Source organism: Hemicordylus capensis, chromosome 4, assembly GCF_027244095.1.
Source record: "Hemicordylus capensis ecotype Gifberg chromosome 4, rHemCap1.1.pri, whole genome shotgun sequence".
NCBI classification, from domain to species: domain Eukaryota; kingdom Metazoa; phylum Chordata; class Lepidosauria; order Squamata; family Cordylidae; genus Hemicordylus; species Hemicordylus capensis.
In genome coordinates, this window is record NC_069660.1 from 177,814,174 (window position 1) to 177,841,653 (window position 27,480).

General features: G+C 42.3%; 1 protein-coding gene across 5 annotated transcripts in view; it reads right to left on the reverse strand.

Moving 5' to 3' along the window:
• Positions 1-3,632: 3,632 nt before the first annotated feature.
• Positions 3,633-27,480, reverse strand: part of MTRR (5-methyltetrahydrofolate-homocysteine methyltransferase reductase) — a 33,968-nt gene continuing 10,120 nt past the window's right edge. For all 5 annotated transcript variants that reach the window (XM_053243795.1, XM_053243798.1, XM_053243796.1 and 2 more), the window contains 10 exons: positions 25,588-25,707; positions 25,040-25,193; positions 18,721-18,809; positions 16,310-16,490; positions 13,580-13,622; positions 12,217-12,376; positions 9,985-10,103; positions 6,656-6,748; positions 6,371-6,553; positions 3,633-3,940 (listed from right to left, as the gene is read on the reverse strand). In XM_053243795.1, the coding sequence (XP_053099770.1) occupies positions 3,796-3,940; positions 6,371-6,553; positions 6,656-6,748; positions 9,985-10,103; positions 12,217-12,376; positions 13,580-13,622; positions 16,310-16,490; positions 18,721-18,809; positions 25,040-25,193; positions 25,588-25,707 (1,287 nt within the window). In that variant the 3' untranslated portion in view covers positions 3,633-3,795. The remainder of the gene's footprint in view (positions 3,941-6,370; positions 6,554-6,655; positions 6,749-9,984; positions 10,104-12,216; positions 12,377-13,579; positions 13,623-16,309; positions 16,491-18,720; positions 18,810-25,039; positions 25,194-25,587; positions 25,708-27,480) is intronic.

Here is a 27,480-nt window from a genome sequence, read left to right on the forward strand (position 1 = left end):
GAGATAGCTGGAAACAATCCAATCTTCCAGCAAAAGCAATAACTGCCCCCCAAAAGAACCTAGAATTCAGTTTTTATTCTATTATCAGTCCTTGATAGTTGCACAATCACCAGCATCTATACAACTAGAGGTCTAATACTTGGCAGGGGCGTAGCAAAGTTGGAGTGGGCCCAGAGACCAGATTTTAAAATGGGCCCCCCCTCAAAGTCCAGGGCCTCGGCACACCCCAGGCCCCCAAGGATTTAAGTCTGATATTTCAAAATAAGTATGCTGCCTAGAAATACATTTCACTGAATACACACACGCACACTTCACAATATATAGTGATATACACTGAGTACTATATATTTGTGCTACTTTTAATGCCTAGAACACACTAGAAACACTAATTATTAAAATGGGACCCTCGCTGCAGATTAGCAAAGGAGACTTACAACCATGCAGTGTGAGCCTATGTATGTTTTCTCAGAATTTTGAACAAATTCAGTAAAGTTTGATTGCAGGAGGTTTTTCACAGGAGGCTTTTAAAGCCCTTTAACACACATCTCCTCTGGAATGGAGGTGCTGCATTCACATGTTGGCCAGATTTACCCTGAAGTCCCTGCGAGTTAGTGAGGAGCAGTTCACACACAATTCAGGTTTTTCACTGCTCATTAGAGTGTAGCTTGATTTATATCCGGAGTTAAAAAACAACAACACTGTTTTGCGTTGGTTCTTTGGGACATCTTCAATTTCACAGTAAAGCCTCCCAGAAAACTTGCAGTAAAGCCTGCTAAGAAAGCAGTGTTAAGCCTGTGTAAGAGTCCCAGGTAAGTGTGTGGAGAACTGCAGCTTCAGGCAGCAAATCTAACCACATTTAGCTGGAAGTACATTTCATTGAAACCTAAAGGACTTACTAGCAAGGAAAGTGTGTCTACTTAAAAATAAACTCCATTGCATTCAACTGTCTGAGATCCTACCCTGGTAAGTGCATATAGTATAGCATATGCTCAGGGATGTAAATCAAACCAAACTAATTTCTGCTCCCAGCATATTTTGCTCCCTCTAGGAGACCAGTAAGTCCCACTGAAGCAAGGAAGATAGGTGGGGAGAAATAGCGAAAAGAGCAAGAATTAGCACCATTCCTCAGGTGAAAAAGAGGGGTGGGGGGAGAATGAGGAATCTGCCTCTTCTTGGTAAAATTTTAAGATCGATGAGACATGCCAGGGCTCAAGGAGTTACAATTGAGTTACGCCCTAGTCTGTCCAAAAAAGTCATTCTCCCTGCTCCCCAATGTGGAAGTAGGGCTGGTTGTGGTCTCTCGCTGTATGGAGATAAAAACCACTCTCTGCAGGTGCTCAGAAGCAGGGTCATCCCTAGTGGGGTGCAGGGCTGGGGGGCAAATCAGCATGTGCAGGGCCTCCTTAACATTTCATATCATTACAGAATCATACTGACTGATGACATACAATGTAAATAGTGTGAATGAGGTTTTTGGACATGCCCAACCAGCTTGGCATTTCTAAAGAAAAATAAAATAAAATAAAAGCACAACACATGCTTCACAGTTCTCACTCAGACTTTCTGGGTTGCAAAACAAGTTGAACATAAGTGCATGTATGAATGAATGAATGAATATAAATATAATTTTGTTAGTTCCAGAAGTTTTTGTAATTTTCTGCCATGAAACAAACCATTTATAGGACTTTTTAGATAGCATTTTTTTAAAAGCCAGTAAATTTTCCAATCTATTTTAAATTAAATTTTCAGAGACTTCTCAGTCTCTCCCCCCCGCCATATCAAAGCCCTATGGCAAGAAGATCCCTATATATCGGGGGGGGGGGGTTAACCACAAAAACGAATTCACATTCTACCTCCATTCCTGGCAAAGGCTGGGCTGGCTGGCCTGGGCAGAGGGTCTGCAGAGAACTGTGGTGGGTAAGGGCAGCCAGCGCTGGCCACTCTGCCTGCCTCCTTCCTTGCTGCCTGGAGAGCGTCAGGCTTCAGCGAGGCCTGCACGGAGGCCTCTCTGGAAGCCCCACCCACCGATCAGCTGAGAGGCAGAGAGAGAAGGAGCTCTAGCAGTTTGCAGGCTACTTAGATTGCCAGCCAGGAGGGCAAGCAGGAGAGAGGGCGAACAGGGCAAGTGGCTGAGTGGCCTTGGGGCTGGGCAGGCGGGCAATGGGGAGTCATGTGACATGACTCTGGGGGTGCCCTCGAGGCAGGGGGCCCCTGAGACATCTGTCTCCCCTTGCCTAATCGTAGTTATGCCCATGATACTTGGCAATCATTCATTTTTTCAGTTACATAAGAACTCCCAAACCAAGCATCAACAATATTTTAAAAACTAAGGTAAATTAAAAGGAGCCAGACCACAGCGAACTCCTTTACTAGAGTGACTGAGAACATACCTTTCTCATACCTTCAACATCTGCTCATATTTAAAAGAATCTTAAATAAAATCAAATAATCTGCAAGGATTGCCAAGGGTTTTGTTTTTTAAACGGCCCTTGAATTTTTAACATCAATATGATCTGCAGACGTTAACAGGCAGTAATGCTTCTCTTGATATCATGTAGAGTTTTCCTGCCTATTCCCACAGCTGAAGCAACTATTAAAGGCACAGAAGGATACTGAGTGGCAACCCAATAACCTAACAGCACAAGGCGAGAACATATATTACTTCAGAATTTTAAAGCATGGATAGAAATCAAATGAATTTTGCACACCTTCTCTGATGCTAGGCAAATTCAAGCCAAATTCCAGTACATTTAAGTCCAATTACATTAAAGCTTGAGTTTACCATGTGCTAACTCACCAAAACCATTTACATGCAAAAAACAAACAACCCCAACAATTTAAAATAGTAACTTTAACGTGTGGGTTGAAATAACTCTTGATACCTAAATCCATACTGAATATTTGGCTTAAATATTTGGCTCACTTTTTGAAAATTTCATCTTACAATTAAGCAATAAGTTAACTCAATTCATGACCCTCTATAACATACACTAAAACATGGTTTTCTATGCAAAAGGGGGAAAGGGAGAAATTTGATTTCTGAAACAAGCATTCTGTGTGAAACACTGGGTAATGTATTCAGCAAATTATAAATATGTGATCATCAGCTAAACAGTATCGGCACTTATTTTACATCTCATGAAAATCATCTTTGCATTTCCTTTGCCAAGTAAACTGCTTTGAGAACTTTTTAAAGGGATGTTTTCCCAGCCTTGTTTCTGGAAAGTTCAGGGCAGTTGGCCCAGTACCCTTAATCTTTTTACTGTAACCCTAGTCTTCAATTAAATAATTTTGCTTCATATCCTTGTCTGTTAACAGAGCCAAACAGAAACCAGTTGTCCTATTGTTTCTAGACAGATACAGTGATGCAGCAGGCTGCATGACTACAGGTTTTGGGCTATGTCCAAAACAGGGCTTCAGCAAAGTCCTGTATCCAGTAGCAGATAGGAAGGGGGGACATTTTGCAAGATGTCCTAGCCAAGGGAGAACACTATATATGCTACCTTACATATTTGAGAACAGCTGTCTTCCAGCTCATTGTAAAGGGAATACATGTGCACCTTTAACCATTTTTGCTCCAAACCACTGATGCCATTTAAGATTCTTATTATGAGAGTCCATCACACCAAATATCTCTGAAATCAGTGATTGTTTATTGTGCAAATAAGAGAAACAGGAGAAGAACTCAATTACCAGAGTGTAAATTAAGAGGCTCCTCTTAACTGATGAAGAGAAGGCAGCTCCTCCCACAGAACAACAATGCCAAACCACTGTGTAACTGAGAATGGCCAGTTCTTAGGTCCAAATGTCCTGCAGATACCTCTTTTCATCTCTTAATGTAGCCAGTATTTTCAGTGCTTCCAATTTATCAGCTCCTCTCTCAGCAACAAAGATATCCACTAAAGTATCATTCACATTTTTAGCCATATTCTTTGCATCTCTGAAAAAGAAATATAGAAAAAAGAAAAAGCTGATAGATCGACGCCAACGTTCAGGCAGATACTGCAAGGTGAAGAGTACAATCACGTGTGGGGACAGAAAAGCTGGTCAGACTTAGACGGGCTGGAATATCAGTCAGTTGACAGAACAATGTTTGACTAATGTCAAATATTGCACCATGGAAGTGTTTAAAAAGCAAAGGCAGAAGTGAGGACTCCTTGCTCTCCAGCCTTGCAAGAGGTGCACATGTGTGAATGCATCCACAGGTACATACACTCCCCTCCCCATTAAGAAGGCACCTGTACCCCCTGCACCATAAACAATAAGCACACCCACATTTAAAAACTGATATTTGCCTCTTTGCAGTTGCTATGTACATTTTAATTTCACATTGAGACAAAACTTGTCCTTAGGGTTCTAAGATGAATACTGAGAAACTGTTCAGTCTCTTGAATATTATCTGCATACTATATATGTATATCTGCATAACATTGTGAACTATAAATTGATTACAGTAGTTTATTATGAAACTAAATTCTAAACAACATGGACATAATCTTCCTGAAGGGAGTTTATACAAGCCCCACTAGAATGAATGGGAATGTGAACCACATCTCTCTCTCTCTCTCTCTCTCTAGAAGCCTAATAATCCATGTTACCTCCTCAAGGGTTCCTGAGATAAGGTTTATAAGAAAAGATATAGGACACAATCCAATATTAAGCATTTCACAGTCCCCACTGACGAGAGTTCGTCACATACACATCCGACACCAAAGACAATGGAACATATGTGGTTAATTTTCTCTGGAACATTTATTTATTTCTCAAATAAGTAGATCGCCCCAAACCTCCGTCTGAGCAGTTTACAACATAAAACAAAACACCACAATTAACATAATTTAAAACCACAGTCAAATTAAAAGGCTTGGGTAAAAATGAGTCTTTAGGGACTTAAAGTTATCAGAGATGGGGAGACACTTATTTCAGCAAGAAGCACATTCCAGAGTCTCCAGGTGGCAACAGAGAAGGCCCGTCCCTGCTTAGCCACCAGAAGAGCTGGTGGCAACTGCAGACGAACCTCTCCAGTTGATCTCAATGGGCAGTGGGGCTCATGGCGAAGAAGATGTTCTCTTAAATACCTAGAGCCTAAGCTGTTTAGGGCTTTATAGGTTATAACCAGTACCTTGTATTTTGCCCAGAAACCTATTGGTGGCCAGTGTAGCTTTTTTAGAATAGATGTAATATGGTCTCTCTGAGATGATCCTGAGGTTAGGGATGTGCACGGACCAGTCCAGGGGCCAATCTAAAGGCCTCCGGACTGGTCTGGACACGGGGCTGATTTGGCGGTCCAGCACCGGGGGGGGGGAGTTGGACCTTTAAGGGTGGGGGAGAGTGTACTCATCCCTCCCGCCGCTTCCCCCCCACCAGTGCACCTGTTTTTTTTTTAAAGCATTTGGAGCGGCAGGGTACCTCCCTGCCTTCCCCCGTTCTTTGGCAAAAGGCTTCAGAAAGCCTGACTGCGCATGCACGTCACATCTGCGCATCGCGCACAAGTGTATGTTAGACGTGTGCATGCGACGTACTCACACACATGACGTGCACACGCAGTCAGGCTTTCTGAAGCCTTTTGCTGAGGAACGGGGGAAGGGGCAGCAGGGAGGTACCCTGCTGGCCCAAATGCTTTAAAAAACAGGAGCGCCAGCAGGGGAAAAGCAGTGGGAGGGGTGAGTACACCCTCCCCCTCCCTTAAAGAGCCCCACCCCCCCCCAGTGCCAGACCGTGGAGGTGCAGTTCTGTATACACCACTACCGGAGGCCAACCTGGCTGCCGCATTCTGTACCAACTGCAGTTTCTGGACTATGTGCAAAGGCAGCCCCACACAGAGTGCATTGCAGTAGAATAACCCTGACATATCAAACACATACAACTTACATACATGTAAAAGCTAAGTTAACCTGTACTTTTCTAAGACCTTAGTACCATGCTGGTTTCCGAAAAAGGTTATGCTTGTGTCATCAGCATATGTAGCACACTAAAGTGATCCACTTTGAATCTCAAATCCCTTGCTTGCCTTAGCTCACACCCTGGCGTTTTCTATTACTGCCCCAACAAGCCCAGTCTCTGAACAGTTGCCCTTTGTGCCTTCCCTTTTCTGACTTGTTGAGAAGTTCTCCAAGCAGCTTCTATTGTGATCTGCTCATCCTCCTTCTGAGCACTGTAATCAAACCAAGCATCCGGGAGTATTTTCTCCAAGAAAAAAAAGAAACCTGCCAGCACACCTGGACTCTCATTAATTTTGTTTTCTGTTTTCTGTACTGCAGTGTTGGAAGCCTGAAGCCCGGAGGTTTGCTTCTCCAAGTGCTAATCTAAAAGCAGTTAATTTTTACAAGTTCTTGCAAATGCAACTTCTATAAAATTAAACATTACTCACCCACAGACGTAAAAAAATCCTTTTTCCTGCAGCAGAATCCTGGTAATCTCTTTAGAACAAAGCCGAAGGTCATCTTGAACATATTTAGGAGTGGCAGTTTCTTCTATAGCTGTAGAATCTCTTGAGAAACAAACCTTCAGATGAGTTAATGTGCCATTTTCAACAAAACATCTGAGCTCATCTCTGAAAGATAAAGCCAAGGATTGTTGCACGGTAAAGACAAATTCCCATGTACAACTACTATGGGATAAAATAGTAACCAGGAACAGAAGGAAACCAACTTACTGAAACAAGTAATCTTTGGCCTTATGACGGCAGCCAAAAAATAACCACGTCTCTCCAAATGTCCAGTCCTTGTGATCTTCTCTGAGCTTCTGTCTAAACAAAGAAATACATTCCCTAAAAACATCTACTGTGTGTTTGTGCTAAAAGAAACCCTAAACAGTCAAAAGTGCTGTACCACAAAAGTCAGAGTTCAACAGTTTTGCATTTATTTTGCTAGGCAGGAGGCAGGCCAGATTCTGCCTTTTGCTTGCTTGTGTGTGACCACAAAGGCCAGATTTCTCTCACTGAGTGACTACCTAACAGATTTTAAGGAGATTCATTTGTGAACATAGATTTGCCCCTAATTTATAATCTTGAAGACTGTTCAACAGCACACTAGGGTGAAGGACCCTTATAGGAAGTTCAATATCCCATGCCTGAACACTGGCTGGGGGATGGGGGAGGGAGGAGGTGGAGTTAAGCAAAGCAAAGTGGGAAGGGAGAAAGATTTGCCCAATCCAGTGAGCCTTTGTGGACACAGAAGATCCAAAATGCACAAAGAGCTCCCCAGCCAGAAGGGATTCCACACTCACTGGATCAGCTCTGTACATGAAGTAGGATGTGCATATCTAGCTGCTCCTTGAATTAAAATGAAAGTACAGAGGATCAGGGTGTGCCCCCTGCAACAGAAAGGCCTCTGTGAACATCCTGCGCTAGCAAGCAGAAGATACTGTGTGCGTGAACCTATGAAAATGAAGCTGCTTGCAAGATCATGTACTCAGCCAGCAAACTGGGCAGCAAAGTTCATGTCTTGCAGTCCACAGTAACACTAACACATTACTTGAGTGCATGCTTAAGTCCTGATGATTCAAAATGCTCTGAAAAATGCAAACTATTTGTAAATGTTTTGCAGGTGTAATTCGGAGGCAGTTATTTTATTTTTAACGATATTACATTTAATGAAATGCTGAAGCAGACTGGAAGACCTCCCTCTCACATAACACTAGAACCAGTGGTCGTCCCATGAAATTGATTGCCAGGAACTTTAGGACCAACAAAGGGACGTACTTTTTCACACAACGCATAATCCACTTGTGGAATTCTCTGCTACAAGACGTGGTGACAGTCAACAACCTGGATGGCTTTAAGAGGGGTTTAGATAACTTCATGGAGGAGAGATCTTATCATCAGCTACTAGTTGGAGGGCTAAAGGCCACCTCCAGCCTCAAAGGCAGGATACCTCTCAATACCAGTTGCAGGGGAGTAACAGCAGGAGGGAGGGCATGCCCTCAACTCCTGCCTGTAGGCTTCCAGAGGCATCTGGTGGTCCACTGTGTGAAACAGGATGCTGGACTAGATGAGCCTTGGACCTGATCCAGAAGGGCTGCTCTGACGTTCTTAAGAAGCTTATGGGAGAGTGGGGTAGGGGATGAGATGTCAATTTTCTTGCTGGGTCTATTTAAAAGCCTGCTGAATCCAAACAACTTTCCTTTAGGTTATCACGTTCTCAGCTTCTGCTACTTGATATTCATACAGCACCAGAGGCATTATAACTCTCAAATGCTTTCTGTTGTAACTACATCAAAGTTTCAGTCAACTTGAATTCATGGCTGCTATAAGCAGCCTTTCAATAAAATGCACAGGTCATTGCAATTATATGGAAGAAATTAGTCACAGCAGCTTGTTAAACATTACAAGGACCCATTATTAGCAGTAATGATAGCAAATCTGTTTCCCCTTTATTTTCAAAGGCAGCTTCTGGCTGTCCCAATTAATGTTTTCTCAAGAATTTATTATCCAGCTAAAAATAATCATTTGGTATTGCAGCAATTCAATTTCATGCTCCACATACAGATACTTCTCTAGATTGTAATTTAATAGGAGGAACAAACCAAGATAAGATGCCAAGCTGACACTTTAAACTTGCACTAAATCAAATGTTATTTTGGAACATAAAACTGCAGAGTTAAGAGTCAAATGCTGACCTTCTTAGGATGTTCACTGTATACACAGCTTGACTTCAACAGCATTGATCTTCAAGCATAAATAAAATGCTATTTTTTTAAAAAAGCTACAGCCCAGATCAAATAAGAAAGAGTTTGGTCAGTGGACAAAAAGTCCACTAGCAAATATACATGTCTTAGAGCTATTGGAGTAAATGAAACATGACTGGTCCAAATTTGAACAGGCTTGGAATGTAAGGCCCTTAATTTAAACTCTCCTGTACCTTCAGTGGGCAAGCACAGACAAAATATGAACAAATCGTCTCTCTATAGACTGCAGGTATTCCTCCTGAAGTATGGGGGTCACATTACTCCATTGTGTGTTGATATAATAATTTGAGGATTTCAGCAAGAGGGCACTGGAATCAGATCCAGATTAAAGCAATTGTGGGTAATGAAACACTGCACCAAGATTGTAGGGGTGTAAACAATCCCAACATGATAAAATCTCACATTGTACCATCACTGCTGCTTTATGTTAATGAAGCAAGTGTGGTTCATCTATTTTTTTAAATTCATACCACAAGATCTGAACTGAAGGGAAAATCATCAGGACATTATTTGAAGCTAGGGACGCTCCACAGAGTTCAACACACCTGTACCCCTTTGCTATGAGCAATCCTTTAAAAAGGTGTGTGTGTTCTTTTACATTAAATTAAAAGAAGAGCCTTTGGAGTCAGGTGGCATATAAATAAAATAAATAAATAAACTGAAACCAACCTCCACATTAAACACACACACACACACACACACACACACGAATGAGATCCATCAGGCCCCAAAGAATAGATTAATGGAACACCTTTTCCAAGTGTAGGAGGGTTTTAAAGAGTCAGACTGTCTCCATGCTCACATGCCCAGTGCTATCCCATGCAGCTGTGACTATGTCTACAGTTACATAAGTGAGTTCACTCACATCATTCTAAAGTTCCATACGTGAATTCACTCGTGTGGGAATTTCCTAAGGTATTCTCCCTTCTGGCAGGGTACTGATTGGGTAGGAAAAATCCAAACCCCACCCCTATGGCTACAGTCTTCATACATGTCTCACAGTTACGTGGGGCAGTGCTAGAAGGAAGAGTGTGAGAGCGACTTCAGCTGCCACCTGCCCAGTCTGGAATGGCTGAAGATCCTCTTCCTCTTACTCCAGACCTCACCTTCCACAAGAGAGGAAGGACTCTGTGCCTACACATGCTACTGGATCCTTCTGCTTCCTACTGACAGTAATCAGGTAAAGTAGCTCACTATTTTATATTTTTGTCCATCATCAGGTGCTGCAAAATAGGTTCTTAAATACTACAAGCTGAGAGGGCTGTTTATTTTTTTTCATATTAATGAAGCACTTACCTTTGTTGCAGGAAGCCAATAAATGGCGCAACTCCAGTTCCTGGACCCACCATCATGAAAGGAACAGATGGATTGTCTGGTAAGTGAAAACTGTTGACCAGACGAGAAGATATGGAGATCTAGAACATAGATATCATCAGATTACAGATGAAACATGACTGCTACGTGTGCCCCAAAACCATTAAGCATAGTTACCAAATTATACTGGATGTTTCTAAACCTTGGTTTACATTGGGGTGGATTGTACCTCATTTGAGCAGGTGGGGAAAATCATAACATTTTGTGTTCAGTGTTCTGCAACGCCATTTTCCAGGTCGAGAACAACCTTAATGAGGTTAAGTGTCCTGTAGTGTTTTGTCCACCATCCCCTCACAATATTGTCTAGAAGTGCCCTTTTTACTAATATGGATATTGGGGTATTGATAACCCCTATTGCATTGCATGAGAAAATGGAAGTACTATGCACTTATGGTGCCAGGGGTCAAACAGACCCCACAAAATGCTGTTATAATACTGTAAACAAACTTTATGTTCATAGATGATTAGACCCGAACCTTTTCCTTCCATATCTTGGAGGGGGGAGCATGGAGGTGCTCCCTGGCCTAAGAGAAACCTATTCACAAGATCTTGCCTAGATTACTAATAGAATAAGTGTTCACTTTTCTCAAACATGTCTACAAATGCCATTAAGGGTAAATATTACCCCATGGATGAATCAACCCTTGTACAAACCTGAATTGTACTAGTGTGTTCTTCATAGTTAGAACCTTTGCTGTAAGAGTTGGTTATTTAATTAATAACTCTTCAAAAATTTCATGTTAACCAATCAGGCATTGGGGTATGTGCAACCTGTGTGAGCATCTCAGCAGGAAGTCAGTTTTCTGGCACCCCACAATAAAGGCCATCAAGTAACCCTCCAAACTTCTTTACATAAAGATTACCTTTGGACAACATTTGAAAGGCTTGGTGAAAACAATCAGTGCTACAGAAGACTACTGAAATCACCCTGGCCACCTGGTTAGGATTCTTGAGAAGTGAAATACCAAACATTTCCCCAGAGAACAGAAACAAGTTTCCCCAGGGAAAGAGGTATTTATTCTCCAGAGAAAGTCAAACCATCATTCACTCACATTCATAACAACCCCTACCCCCACCTGACAGGAAATAGGTTTGTAACAAAGTACCGCTTTATCCAACTGGTAAGTTTCCCTATGAAATTCACTGCCACAGGAGAATGTTGTAGCAGTCAGAATAAATGGCTTTTAAGATCCAGCTTTTACAATGCATATCTGCCTTCACATTTTCATAATAAGATCATAAGAGTCAGAGTGGAAACATCATGGGCTGATCAACTCAGCTAATTCACAAATTTAGTTTCCATGTAAACACAAATCTTGTGTCACAAAGCATGTCCTCCAGTTAGCTGGGGACACCAGTTGCTGATAGCAATGAATCAGTTTGGCATCATGGAGGTAGCTACTTGTATAGAGCAGACCTAGCAATAGCAATAGCAATAGCACTTACATTTATATACCGCTCTATAGCTGGAGCTCTCTAAGCGGTTTACAATGATTCAGCATATTGCCCCCAACATTCTGGGTACTCATTTTACCGACCTCGGAAGGATGGAAGGCTGAGTCAACCTTGAGCCCCTGGTCAGGATCGAACTTGTAACCTTCTGGTTACAGGGCGGCAGTTTTACCACTGCACCACCAGGGGCTCATTTACCACTGCACCACCAGGGCCTAGGATGTTTATCTTTACTAGAAAAAAATCAATAAGGTACACGTTGGAGAAACAGCCTTCAATCTTTTCAGGCCTTGTACCCCACTTTAACTCCAACAGCAACATAATTCTTCACCATATATGATCATCTTTCTCATCCTATCTCTGCCCGATTCTCTTAATCCTTCATCTCTTTAAAAAAAAAGTCCTCCCAGTGCCTCCAGTGAAATCCACCTTAACTCAGAGCATGATCCACCCATAGGTCTAAACTCCCAAAGAAAAATCCTATTCAATGAATGAATCCAAAGTGGAGGGGCGGGGGCAGGAAGGGGAGAAAGGTCTATTTTCTAAAATAGATTCATGTTACAACTGAGCCTAGGTTTTATACTGTCCACTGCCAAGTTTCAAAATTATGACAACAGAGAGCAGAAACTGCTTTTGTTTCTAAAATGCCACAAGCTTCACCTGGCCTAAGAAAAACCTATTCTTTGGGCCTAGTTTGGATACCTTTGGAATGAAAGATCCATCACCCTTCAAGTTAAGGATTGGAGCAACCAGCTTAGCCAGCCAGCCAGTACAGACTCCTCTTCGTAGTTGACCTAGATGGGATGGAAACTCCAGAATATTAAAGATGAAACTCATCTTTCCAGGCTGAAATAAACTGGAGCTGCAATGACACAATGGAAAGAAAGTCAACACACCATACAACAACAACAAAAGTAGTAACAACAACAAAAGCAGTAACTATCACACTGCAGACAAGAACTATTAGGGGCAGAGCTGGCTGTACTTTTGCCTCACTGTGAAAAGCAAAATTCTGCAACCCTATTTCAATTATGAATTGCATAATTTATTTTGCTACTTTCAGTCACATGTTCACAAAGAATATACACATGCCTGATTATGTTCTAATTCTCTCTCTCTCACGCGCGCACACACACACACACACACACACACACACACACACACACACACCCCTGATGTGCTGCTGTAATCCTTACAAACAGCCCTCAGTATTATCCCAGATCAGGGGAATGAGACTGAAAGTGTGGCTTGCATAAGAGCCAAAGTAGATGCAAGGTGAGAATTATATGACTAGAACTCCTGACAGCTTTTTACCCTTTGCCTCTGTGCCAACTCCCCAATGTAAATAATCCTTATACTGTAGCTGTTTTCACTCCTCCAACTGACAGCTGCTTGAACAATCTGCATGGGGAAAAGTTGGTGTGGAGGCAAATGTTTAACCCCCTCAATCCAAATCACTTCCTCCACTCTGCAGTTGCTTTTTGGACAAGGGGAGCTCATCAGGACCTACAATCAAACTTCCACATTACACCTAGCTCCAAGGTCAACTAGTGAGATCATGCCAGAGGCAAGATTTGAACTGGGAAATTTAAGAATATTCCGGTTTCTCAGCTACTACCAGCTTCAAGAAGCACCTATGAACTGTCTGGAAAAACACATTCAGAAACTATAAAGTAGGGAGCTAGTGTGGGACAAAAAACTGAGAGCTGGCAGGAATTCTCTCAGTGTCTTTGTTACTTGCAGTAAACACTTGGAACTTGGCTGCAAGTAGCTTTGCATGTACAAATAAGCCAGCGTAGATCATCACAAACACAGTGCTTTTCAATAGAGTCCATTAACACATGCAGCTGCAAATTGTGGTGATGTACATGCAAGTGTGAACTGACTGTTGCATATTCAGGCTACTGTAGATGTATATTCAGGCTACTGGTTTACAAAGCCATGGTTTACAAAGCCATGTCAGCACCCTGACAACCTTCCCCTCCCTGAAAGGAATCAGCCCAAAACGTTTTCATACAAAGCACATCCAGTTTGCAATTAAAACCAAATTTAGATATTACAGTACCTGGCAGCTGAGTAGGGTCTGGCTTGCAATTTAGGAAGATGTTCTGGAAAGAACAAAAGCCTGTGAGTGCAAGATTTCATGCTTCACTCCAATTTTACCTACATGCAGTATGAGGACATCAGATAATGATTAAGTATACAGTACATCACTGTATAAAGGGCTTTGTATGCATTATCTCACTAATCCATAGAACCCTCCCAAAAAGGTAATTCAGTGCCATTAACACCTCATTGCAGATGAGGGGCGGGCTGAGGCAAAAGAGTGCTTGCCTAAGGCCACTGAGTGAGTTTATGGCACAGGTGAGATTTGAATTGGGGATATGCTAGCTCACAGCTCAGTCTTTTTGTCACAATGCTACAGTAGTTCCCCATATGTACAACTGTAAAAATTATAAATTTAAAATTAATCTTAGACTTTAAGTTATGCAAATACACATTAAATACACAAAAGAGTTAACTGTGGGGAATCATTTCCCCTCAATCTTACAAATTACATTTTGTAAATGTACACATTACATGTTGACATGTTATTATCCACTAACATTGCCCTTCTGCTGCCTAAGTAGGACATATAGGATCGTCTCTACACAAAAGGACAGACAGGCACAAATCTGGCATTAGAAATTGCAACATTCAGAACACTGTGAGAGAACAATGTTTTCCAGGACATTCTGCTACTAACTTTAAAGTAACCATTTTCTTCAACGGAAACATTTCATAAGAAGATTGTAGTATGAATCAGCTAAATTAGAATTAATAACTAGGCTGAATCCCATCACTGCAGGCTCCAAGCAAAATACATGTTTTTAAATCAAATTATAGAGTTAATTAACTTTACATTGCTAGGAGGTTATCACCAACTGTGAATTGTTACTATACTTACTATGTACGCTTTTAAAGCATACGATGAGACTAGGTCCAATTTTCTCTTGCATTTGATTCCTCCTTTCATTTTTAAAAAATACGCATGCACTCTGCCTCCCGAGGATTACACAGCACACGTCTGATGAAGTGTACTGTAGTTTACAAACGTTTGCTATAATAAATCTGTTCATCCAATGACAGGTATCTTTTTAGTTTAAGAAAAATGACTACAAGGGCAACAGCATGACAGAGGTCGATACAACCATCAACAGCATGGAGAGAGACTTCTCACCCTCTTGGAAAGCATTATAAAGCTGCTTTACACCCAGGCAGACTGTTGGTCCACCTAGGTCAGAACCATGTACAGCAAATAGCAGCAGCACTCCAAGATTCGGACAGGGTGTTGCCCCAGGCCTGCCTGGAGATGCCAGGAAATGAACCTGGGGTCTTTGGCATGCAAAGCACGTGCTCTACTCATCTACAGCCACTCCCTCATTACTAAAACTCAGCTGGTCTTGTGGTAGCTTGACTTGTCCCTATAGCTAAGCATGACTTGTCCCTATAGCATGACTTGTCCCTATAGCTAAGCAGGGTCTGCCCTGGTTGCATATGAATGGGAGACCAGAAGTGTGAGCACTGTAAGATATTCCCCTCAGGGGATAGAGCCGCTCTGGGAAGAGCAGAAGGTCCCAAGTTCCCTCCCTGGCTTCTGCAAGATAGGGCTGAGAGAGATTCCTGCCTGCAACCTTGGAGAAGGGGCTGCTGGTCTGTGTAGACAATACTGAGCTAGATAGACGAATGGTCTGACTCAGTATATGGCAGCTTCCTATGTACATCGCTTGGCAGTGAGTTCCATACTGTCAAAACAGTCTTTTCCATTTGATTGCAAACCAGGCTTTTAATTAATATTGTTTTAATGGTTTTAATGCTGTTTTAAAATATTCTTTTAAAAATTTTAAATTGCTGTAATGTTTTAAACTTTGCATTTTTGTTTTAACGAATGTTTTACTTTGTTTTTATTTTGTTGTAAACCACCCAGAGATGTAAGTTTGGGGCAGTATAAAAATGTGTTAACTAATTAATTAATTAATTAATTAAAACAGTACATCCTTACCCAGCACAAACTTAACGATGTAAATAACATGTGAACAAGACATGGTCATGGCAGATAGCTTAATGGCTTTATACAGATTTGACAAACCCGTGGAGTATAGATGGTTGCTAGCAATGACAGCTACAAAGTCTCCATATTCAGAGGCAGCAGACTACTGATTACCAGATGTTGGAGGGCAAAAATAAAACCAAATCGGGTGGTGATGCAGCGGGGGGGCGGGGGGGGGGGCGGAGGGAAGAGATGGATATTTACTGCAAGACAGATCCCGCACAGTGGAACTCTCATTTGCTAGCATGCCAAGCACGTAATATTCTTACAGGATCTCTTATAAATGCATGGATGCAGCTGTCCCGCGTTATATTTTTACTATGACCAGTGGCCGACCTCCTAACAAAGAATGCATGCTTAGAGCCCCGGCAGGCACACAGCAGGAGCCCAGGCGCAACTCCTCGAATCCTTGAGCACACACATTTCCAAGCGCTGTCTGAACTCTGGAAGTGCTCTACAAGACCGTCAGCAACGTGCTTCCTGTCTTGCAGGACGCTTCTAGGGCGGTGTCAGTGCTTGGAAATACTGGGGCTCTTGTGTAACAGGACATGTGCTAGAGGGCCAGAGGCATGGTGTGAGGCTCCAGCTGCAAGCCCACAGGAGCACAAAGCACACACACTCTGCATGTCAGCCAGAGGACCTTCTTTTCTGTACATACACGTGCTTCCGTGTGCACAGCTTTGCACATTTCATGCAACAACTTACCAATCAGAAGGCTAAGTGGAGGCTTGCAGGTTGGGAAAGTATGAAGTAAATCCAACAAGCAGACATTAGCATCCCTTAGGAAAGTATTATAATCGGAGGATCCTTGTTTGCTGCACAGCTCCTGAAGCCTCCTTTTCTCTCCAACATCAGTGGTATATTCGACCAGAGAACGCAAAAATGCCTAGTAGAAGACAACAGGTCTCTTCACTTGGGGTCAGACAGTACGGACAGATTCTTCTTTACTAATACAGATACATGCCTCCCCACTCCCACTCATCTTTAGCGATCACATTTGTAATGAAGGGCATCATATATATGGTGTCATCTCATTCTATCTTTATAATACAGGCCAGTCCTGCAAGCAAGTCAACTAGCCCCACCTGCCCACACTGTCTGTCATTTTTTACCCTCTTAGCCACACACACATAACCAATTCTTATCTGCCACAGCAAGTGGCTGTTTACAAGCCTTGCCCAAGGCAACCCAGTGAGCTTCCGAGTTGACAAGGAATTCAAACCCAGACCACCCCAGTCACAATGGCAGCACTTTAGTCACTAGACTACACTGGCGCTCAGAATGCTGCATGGCATGTACATGTGTCCTTGACACAGACTCGCTCTGAGTTAAGCGGACAGGTTAATCTGTTGCCACAATCTCTCTCTCTCTCTCTCAACACTACTTCGGACAGTAAAGAAACAGATACTATGAAGCAGTATTAACTATTGGGATGATAAACAGTATGAAGCACTGCACTCCGCAAGGGGATCATACTGCATAACAAGACAAGCGGTGCAAGTTCTTTGGGTAACATGTTGTATACTGTTGCTTTAACAGTGTAAATATGGTAGAGAGTATACCAGTTAGTCGATGCTTCTGCAGGCTGTTTAATGCTGACATCTAGTGGACTATGCTGGAACACACCACCCAAGCTGAATTCTGCAACATGCTCGATGCGAATGCTGATCTTAAAGCAAGGACTACCCTACAAAGTTATATTGGTTTTATGTCACTTTAACTGCAGCCATCCCCGCCACATTTGAGAATTTTAGTTTTGAGACTGTTGAGAACTCCTTATCAGAAATCCTCAGTCTCACCAAGTGAAAACATTTATTTTACCAGACCTGCTCAGTTCTATAATGTTATGTTATGTTGGGCATTTCCCACACAGGGCTTATAATCCCTTTAGCTCACATCTCCTCCAGAATGGAGGGTGTGTGCCAGATTTCTGCCATATCAGCCAGATTTACCCCAAAGTCCCTGTGAACTACGGGAACACTTCACACATTATTTGGGTTTTTCACTGTGTGTTAAGAGTGTATCCCAATTTATATCCAGGGTAAAAAAAATTCACTTTGGCAACTTTGAACTCGCAGTAAAGCCTGCTATGTGAAAAATGGCCTGATGTTTAGATTCTGATAATTTTTAGCTAGCAGAGAGGCAATACAGTAGGGGTCTCTCTCTCTCTCTCTCTCTCTCTCTCTCTCTCTCTCTCTCTCTCTCTCTCTCTGTAATTGCTCAAATGTGTTATTTTTACTCTCCTACTATATAAATCCCTTTAACCCTTGCAGAAGCAGCTTCTAAGTTTAAAAATGAACTGACATTTTTCCTTCAGTGCTTTACAGCAAGAACCTCTGTGTGACAAGAAGTTTCTGGGTGAGCATAGCAACAAGCAGATCCAAACAGGTGCTATACCCTCTCACAAAGCCTCTATTCAGCCCTCTCTCAGTGCCATCACTGCCTATTCATGCAGCCTCCTTCTAGGAATTGACCAGGTTTCTCCATGGACTCAAACCAGAAAAAGGGAAACAAGGAAAGTGCAATGAGAGAGGGTCTAGTTCAAGAAGAAATGAGGTGTTTCCAGAAGATGGGCAAGAAAGCAAGATGGTGGCAATGCTGCAAGCGAGAGTTGGAAAGAAATCCTTTGCCGATGGCTACAACAGCTATTAGAAACACTGTTACTATCACAGAGAGGCCTATCACCAATTGAAGCCTGATTCGGCAACTCCTTTGTTAACCAGAGCCAAGTTTCCCCCTCTCAGTAATTATAATCCTCACAAACATTCCATGACATCATCATTATATGGCTTATTATTAAACCAAAACATATTGCACTGCTTGGCAGAGAGGAGAGATAGAAAGCGAAAGAATGATTAGGATGTATTCCCCTCAATATGAGGCAAATCTGTCTTGGGAGGGCTGGCATGGGAAGTGAATGCATCTTCTGCCTGATCTATAGGATTCCGTGTTCCAAGCATTGTAGACGTTATCACACCACACAGAGTCGGCAACCCTGCTGCAGAAACACATACAAACTGGACCTTGCAGAATCCTTAGAATAGTAGTTATAGAGATATTGCAACCAAACAATTTGTAAGAAATTATGAAGTCCATAAAAAGAGGAAAGAAATAACCTTTTTGGGAATTGCTCTTATTTCCAGACACCATGTCAAAACGAACCTCACAGGACTTTTTTCAGGTATATACAGTGGCACTGCTGCTCCTGTTTAAGGAAAAATAAATTAAGACTGGAAACATACTGAGAAATAAGTGAATTGATTATAATAGCTATTTATGAAGAGATTCAATCACACTATAAAGGAGTGGTTTCAAACTATTCCAGGGAACCCTGAGAGTTTATCATGAGTTTCTCAACGAGAAGAAAAGTAACTGCAGACAAGCTTCCCTGAAAAAGATAGCTCACCCTAGTGGGCTGTGAAGGTCATCATAACTGGCAAGCACACATCAAGTGCCCCAAAACATTTCCTCCAAATCATTTGTTACGCACGAGGGTTCCCTACAGATCACAACTTTGAAAAACACTGCAATACAATTTGCAATAAGTGTGATTTATAAGCACACAAAAACACACACACACACACACAGACAAGATGGAGCTTCACTATCATGGGGAAAACTGCTTCTGTTGTTTAATCATAAGGTAGGATAGTCCTCCTCTTATTAAACAGTAACTAGTTTAAAAAAAACCAGAAGAAAACTGACTATTGAAATAAACCATGTTCCTCCCCGCAAAAAGAAAGAACTCGGATCAGTGCTATTAAATTTGCATATGAATTGTCTAAGGACAGAGGCAGACACATTGTTACAGGTAAAATTCGCAGATGGACACCATATTATACAAGATGATGATATCCCCAGGGGACAGAGAGGAAAGTCAAAATGATCTCTACAAACCAGGAAGATGGGCAAAATAAGCAAATTAAAGTTAGGATCTTAACATTTTGAATCCAAACACATTATCCAGGAAAGGGATTGACTTCTCAGTAAACATGCATACAATCATGCTGTAGGTGTAGGTAATATACACTGACTTCATATAAAAACTGATAGTGTCTGAACGAGGTACAATTAACCAGGAGAGATCTTGAGGTTGTGTTAGAAAGCTCACAGGGGGAAAGTGTCAGTTCTGTGTGTCAGAGATAATTAAGGAAGAACATTATATAAATATACCTTTAGAATACTGTATCTAGTTCTGGTAGTCCTATTTAAATATAGAACAGGAAACTGATTTTTAAAAGTCATGTTCTAGGGGTTATCGATCATGTTAAACATGGCTATTACCCTGTTACATTAGCCATGTTTTTTAAAAATGCTTTAAAAGCCATTGAGAGAGATCCAATATTGTACCCTTTGCCTGTGGCAGTATTAGTATTTGCAAAACACTGGAAAGCAGTTTTTGTACCATGGAATCCAAAATGGTTAAACAACATTAGGATGGTCACCATGGGGGCCATGAAGTCCTGAGCAGTCCCAGGCAAGGCAGCCTCAGCATGTTATGTTTAAGTCACGCAGAGCAATCATTCTAGGAGTCCTCAACAGGAGGTCCAAGACCACCTCCATGAGCCCTGAAAGGGCAGCAGGATCCACACTCTATCCCAAAAGCCCAACACCAGGTACAAACACTCTGAACTGGCACCCACTTGGACAAGTGACCTAGAGAGGGAAACAGAGCTCTCACAGATTACAGCAACCTCCTCTCTGGCCCTTCAGCATATGCTGCACCAAATACCCAGGTGGTCACAGCTGGAAAAAGCTAATCTCTCCCAGCCCCCACATCCCAGTCTCCATAATAAAAACCAGATTGGCTTTTTCCTCCACAATTAAGTTGTGGATGATAGGCATTTTATTCAATACAAGATTATTATTTCTTTTTGCACTCTACTGGTATTTATATGTAAAGGTCTTCAAATAAGTGAAAAAAATTCTTAATGGCACTTGCAAAAGAACTTTTAGCTTCCCTGTCTCCCCTCTTCCCGCCAGGCTCCACGCTCTTTTTAACCTGTGTTTTCATATAGAATCTACTGACCAATTTTGTTAAGCCAGGGACCAACGTCTTGCTTTTACTTGCATTTTGCAGGAGACATATGCAGAAGTGGTGATGGTGGCAACTTATTGGTTACCAAAAGACAACTACTATTCTCGCCAACAATGATGGATGAAAATTTGCCTATCTTTACAGAGCATGTCAACATACCTTAGCTCACACAGTGCTGAGCTTAAAGGAGCCACCACCACCAGTGGCAGAGAGGCAATGATAGCTAACTAAACAGGACAACTGAACTATATTTTATTTTATTTTACACATTTTGTATACCACCCAAAATGCAAGTCTCTGGGCAGTTCACAACAAAACAATAAAAACAAGTAAAAAGGTTAAAGCATCACAACAATTTTAAATTTAAAAACGTTAAAAGTATTAAAAACACAATTAAAACAATATCTACTTAAAAGCCTGGGTGAGCAAATGTGTCTTGACTGCCTTTTTAGAAGTTGTAAGAGATGGGGAGGCTCTTATTTTAGTAGGAAGTGTGTTCCAAAGCCTTGGGGAAGCAACAGAGAAGGCCCATCCCTGAGTAGCCACTAGACGAGCCTGTGGCAATTGCAGACAAACCTCTCCAGATGACCACAATGGGCGGTGTGGTTCATAGCAAAGACGACGTTCTCTTAAATACCCAGGGCCCTCACTGTTTAGGCAGGGTATAGGTTATAACCCAAACCTTGTACTTTGCCTGGAAACTTATCAGCAGCCAGGGTAGATCTTTTAAGATGGGAGTGATATAGTCTGTCTGAGATTACCCAGAGACCCAACCTGGTTGCTGCATTCTAGACCAACTGCAGTTTCCGGACTACGTACAAAGGCAGCCCCACATAGAGTGCTTTGCTGTAGTCAAGTCTGGAGGTGACCTGCAGATGTACTACTGTTCTGTAGTCATTTATGTCAAGAAGTCTGAGCTGCTGGCATATCAGCTGAAGCTGATAAATGGCACCACAGGCCACTGCCTCAACCTGGGACACCAGGGAGAGGTTTGTATCCAGAAGCACCCCCAGACTACATACAGTACCTGTTCTTTCTGGGGAAGTGTGAACCCATCCAGAACTGGCAGGTATCAAACTGGCAGTTCTGGGGTTGGAACTCAGGAGATGATTTTGATCTGCCGGTTCTGGATGCAGTCACGCTCCCCCAGAAGGATCAGGTACGCAGTCTGGGGGTGCTTCTGGATCTGAACCTCTCCCTGGTATCCCAGGTTGAGGCAGTGGCAAGAGGTGCTTTTTATCAGCTTTGGCTGATACGCCAGCTGCATCCATTTCTTGAGATGAACAACCTCAAAATGGTAGTACATAATCTGGTAACCTCAGGGCTGGATTACTGTAATCTATTTGGGGCTGCCTATGTATGTAGTCCAGAAACTGCAGTTGGTTCAGAATGCGGCAGCCAGGTTGGTCTCTGGGTCATCTAGGAGAGACCATATTACTCCTGTGTTGAAAGAACTACACTGGCTGCCAATACATTTATGGGCAAAATAAAAGGTGCTGGTTATTACCTATAAAGCCCTAAACAGCTTAGGCCCTAGGTATTTACGAGAGCATCTTCTTCACCATGAGCCCCACCACCTATTAAGAACATTTGGAGAGCTCCTGGACTTTGGAATGCGTTCCCTGTTGAGATAAGAGCCTCCCCATCTCTGGCAACTTTTAAAAAGGCACCGAAGACACATTTATTCACCCTGGCTTTTAATTAGATCTATGGTTTAAAAATTTATTTATTTATTTTTTAAATACTGGGTTTTAAATGTTTTAAAATTTTTAATGTTTTAAATGATTTTAATTGTTAACTGATTAGATGTTTTAAATTATTTAAATTGTAAACTGCCCAGAGACTCAGGTTTGGGCCGGTATAGAAATGCTTTAAATAAATAAAATCTCCCAAGTTCCGACCTCACAAAATAAGTACCTTGGTCGTATCTGAATTCAGCCTCAGCTTGTTATCTCTCATCCAGCCCATCGCTGCCTTCAGGCATACATTTAGGGAGGCTATGCCTTCTCCTGATGATGTCGACATGGACAAAAAGATTTGGGTGTCATCAGCATACTGATAACACCCTGCACCAAATCTCCTGATGATCTCTCCCAGCGGTTTCATGTAGATGTTAAACAACATTGGAGACATTGCAGAGCCCTGAGGGACACCATACCGAAGTTCAGTTTTTGAAGAACAACAGTCTCCAAGAGACACCTTATGGAATCTGCCCGAGAGGTAAGAGCGGAACCACCACAAAGCAGTGCCTCCCACCCCGAACCCCCTCCGACACTCCAGAAGGATACTATGGTCAATAGTACTGAAAGCCGCCGAGAGATCCAAAAGGACCAACAGAGTCACACTTCCTCTGTCAATTCCCAATTAGAGATCATCCATCAGGATGACCAAGGCAGTCTCTACCCCATAGCCTACCCGAAAACCGTTCTGAAACGGGTCTAGATAATCAGTTTCATCCAATATTGCCTGGAGTCAGGAGACCACCACTCTCTCAATTACCTTGCCCAACACTGTTCCCTCTCAGGCGTGCACATGCTCACAAGTTTTTGGATGTCTGCTCAGTTCATTTTAGAACCCACTGAAGTCGAATCAGGAAAGCCCCATTCTGAATGCAGGTGTGCACACACTAACCTGATACTGCCACCCAGAACAAAACTCATTCCGCACCGAGATAAGAAAAAAAAGAGAGGGCAGTGTTGCCCAACCACGGAAGGTTGGAGACAGGCCTATAGTTGCTCAACTCTGAGGAATCCAAGTCAGGCTTCTTCAGAAGTGGTCTAATAATTGCCTCAAGAAGGCATCCTGCCCTCCTCAGAGAAGCATTTATGATCTCTACTAGGCCTTCTACAACAACTTCCCTGCCAGATAGTATTAGCAAGGGTCAAGAGAACAAGCAACTTGTCCACATCCTCACAAGTCACAAATAGGGGCTTTAAAGGCAGGGGAGGATGCATTCCCACTCGCCTGCCGGCTTCCCTAAAAGCCCGTTGGGGCGGCAGTGTACTTCCCTGCTGCCCTGTCCCGACATTAACCGGATAAAACCAGAAGTACTAGCTGCGCCTGCGTGTGCACACGCGCACATCGTGCGCACACACCCAGCGTGTGCATGAACATGCAATGTGTGTGTGCAGTGCACACAGGCAGTTAGTGCTTCCGGTTATATCCAGTCAACGATGCGACAGAGTGGCAGGGAGGTACGCTGCCACCCCAACGGGCTTTTAGGGAATCGCGCACTTGCAGGGGAGGGGGGTAAGTGCATCCGCCCCCATCCTTAAAGCCATCCCCTATCCACCATCAAAACTTTGAGCCGGTTCATGCACATCCCTAGTCACAAACTGAAACTGATCCAGCCTGACCAGGTAAGATGAGTCGCTGGATACCTCCGATTCAGATACTGCAGTAATTGTAGGGTCCAAATCCAAGTCGGCACAAATATGAGAGATATTATCCACACACAAAATAATTAAACACGTCACAGAGGGTAATAGATGGTTCCAAATTCTGATTCAACAGAGGAGGGGCACTTACTAGCCCTCTCACAACCCTGAAGAACTCAGCTGGATGTGAACTTGCGGATGCACTATGGGCCGAAAAGAATCCCTTCTTTGAAGCCCATATTGCCAGAGCATAGATCTTCAAATGTGCTCTATGTTGTAATCTGTTGGATTTGAGTCGAGTCATCCTCCACTTGCGCTCCAGTTGTCTACCTTGCCACTTCAGCCGCCATAGTTCTTACGTAAACCAAGGGGCCAATTTTGAAGTGGGTTGGAGAGGACACTCCAACCCATGAGTAGACGATCATGTCTACTGCCCTGGTGAGTTTACTGTTCCAATTCTCCACCAGGCATCAACAGGATTACCTGCAGAGCCAACACTAAATCACTCCAAGGCTTCTTGGAACCCTACTGGATCCGATAACCATCTTGGGCAGACCATTCTAATGGGCCCCTCACCCCTGTAGCATTCTAATGGGCCCCTTGCCCCTATATTGGGAACACAACATTAACTTCCAATGCAAAGAGTCAAGTTAACCACAACAACTTCGTTTTTGTAAAATCTAGCTGTTTGGCTTTCTAGGGTTGCAGTTCTGCACACACTTACCCAAGAATAAGCAATAATGAAACAGTGGGAAATTAATTCCATGAAACCATGCACAAGATCAGGCTGCACATTAAAATTACAACATATGCTCTCAATGCAAATACCAGTTTGACCTCAAACTATAAATGAAAATACATTGTGCATTTTTATTGTATGCTGCTCTGGGTTTCAAACTGAAATGTGGCTTAGAAATAAATAAAACATTTCACAAGGTAATTTTGGAGAATGAGCTTATGCCGTTTTTCAAAAGGACAGTATCAGAAGCAATTATATTGTATTTGTAAAAAAGAACATACCTCTCTTTTTAGTGCCTGTCTTAACTGTCAAGCGAACCAAGTAATCTTTCATCTCTGACAGTCCCAAGACATGAAGAAGTTCTTCCACCTCACTGGCATAATTGGGGCAAATTACATTAAAGGCATCTCCAGGCTGGTAGTTAAATAATATTTTCTGTTTTGAAAATACAAATTTGTTACTATACGACAGTGCTGAAATTGTATATACTGTTCCCTTCCCTCTATGGTACTACACCCTCAGACAAACATTTCCTATTTTAAAAACACAATTTATGAAAGCCATTACTTCACAAAGCAATGTAGAGGCGTTTCCCATTTTCATTTCAGTAGTTTTCCAGCTTATTGCCAACTGTAACTTTCACTGAATGAATATGATGTATTATATGATCCTGAACATTTACAACAGCCTCTAGACTGATGCTACAATAACACATTTTTCAAAAAGTACACAATGTTAAAATTGGTCCAAAATGGTTTTCTGGGTATAGTAAATGTTCATTTATTTATGCTTCATTTCCAACAAGTTAAAAAACAAAAGTTCAACTTACTGATATATCAAGCTCTAGAAGCAAAGTTGTTTTTACTGCATCATCTTTAGTAAGTTGAACAGCCTTGGTGACAGGAACCTGGAAACTGGAGTTCTCTGAAATCAAAGGCAGACTGGCCTCCTGGAAAACAAGTTGACAGAAAATTAGACTGAAGAAATAAGCATGTAAATATTTCTTCCAACATAATATATAACAGTAGCCAGGAATGGGGGCAACCCTGCCATAATTAAGCAATTTTAAGGCCCACTAACCTAACCCTCTTAGTGAAGGGCATTATTCTGGCTGGATCAGTCCCATCTTGGCCCACTTTGAGGAATGTGCAATTATAGCAAGAAACTGACACAAAGAATCTTCCTGCAGAGAAGAAAACATTGGCCTCCATAAGCAAACAAAAATCCAAACAGGAATCAAAATACAACAAATACTTATATAGCACTTTTCAACCAAATTTCCCAAAGCGGTTTACATACAGAATAAATAAATAACTTAAATGGCTCCCTGTCCCCAAAGGGCTCACAATCTAAAAAGACACATAAGACAGACAGCAGCCACTGGGATGCTGTACTGGGGTTGGATAAGAACAGCCCTACTGGATCAGGCCCAAGGCCCATCTAGTCCAGCATCCTGTTTCACACAGTGGCCCACCAGATGCCTCTGGGGAGCCCACAGGCAAGAAGTATGTGCATGCCCTCTCTCCTGCTGTTGCTCCCCTGCAACTGGTATTGAGAGGTATCGTGCCTCTGAGGCTGGAGATGGCCCACAGCCATCAAACTAGAAGCCATTGATAAACATGTCCTCCATGAACCTGTATAAACCCCTTTTAAAGTCATCCAGGCTGGTGGCCATCAACACATCCCATGGCAAGGAATTCCACAGATTAATTATGCACTGTGTGAAAAAGTACTTCTGCTTATTAGTCCTAAATTTTCCAACCTTCTCTTTCATGGAGTAACCCCTGGTTCTAGTGTTGTAAGAGAGGGAGAAAAATTTCTCTCTGTCTACTCTCTCCACTCCATGCATAATTTATTCACTTCGATCATGTCTCCCCTTTGTCGCCTCTTTTCCAAGGTAAAGAATCCCAGATGCTGTAGCCTAGCCTCATAAGGAAGGTGCTCCTGGCCCCTGATCATTTTGGTTGCCCTCTTCTACACCTTTTCTAGCTCTACAATATCCTTCTTAAGATATAGTGACCAAAGCTGTATGCAGTACTCCAGATGTGGCTGCACCATACATTTGTATAAGAGCATTATAATATTAGCATTTTTATTTTCAATCCCACTCAATAATTCCTAGCATGTAATTAGAATTTTTTCACAGCTGCTGTGCACTGAGACAACACTTTCAATGAGCTGTCCACCACGACCCCAAGCTCTCTCTCCTGGTCAGTCACCAACAGCTCAGATCCCATCAGCATATATGTGAAGTTGGTGTTTTTTGCCCCAATGTGCATCACTTTACACTTGCTTACACTGAACTGCATTTGCTATTTTGTTGCCCCGCATAGGGCCAGTTGCTCTTTCCCTGCTAAATAAAGAGTATCACCACTTTAAAAAGGTGCTCAGTTAGCAGGGGATGACTGAGGCTTAACATATCATTAATGCATAAAAATGACTTTCTTTTTAAAAAGACAACTTTAACATATTCCTCTTAGAAGAAAACAATAAATATTTTGTTCAGGGTTGGGTTGGGAAGACACCTGAAACTTCTAATGCACAAGGAGAAAGTTACAAACGGATAATTTACAATTATTCAGAATTTGACTAGTAACAATCAGAGGATATTGTTGACGGCAGCAAGCAGACATTCAATTGCTCACATGACTGTTTACAACCATGTTCCAGCTCGTTACTGTCTGAGCACAACTCTTTTCTTCTTTATGCTCCCACATAACTG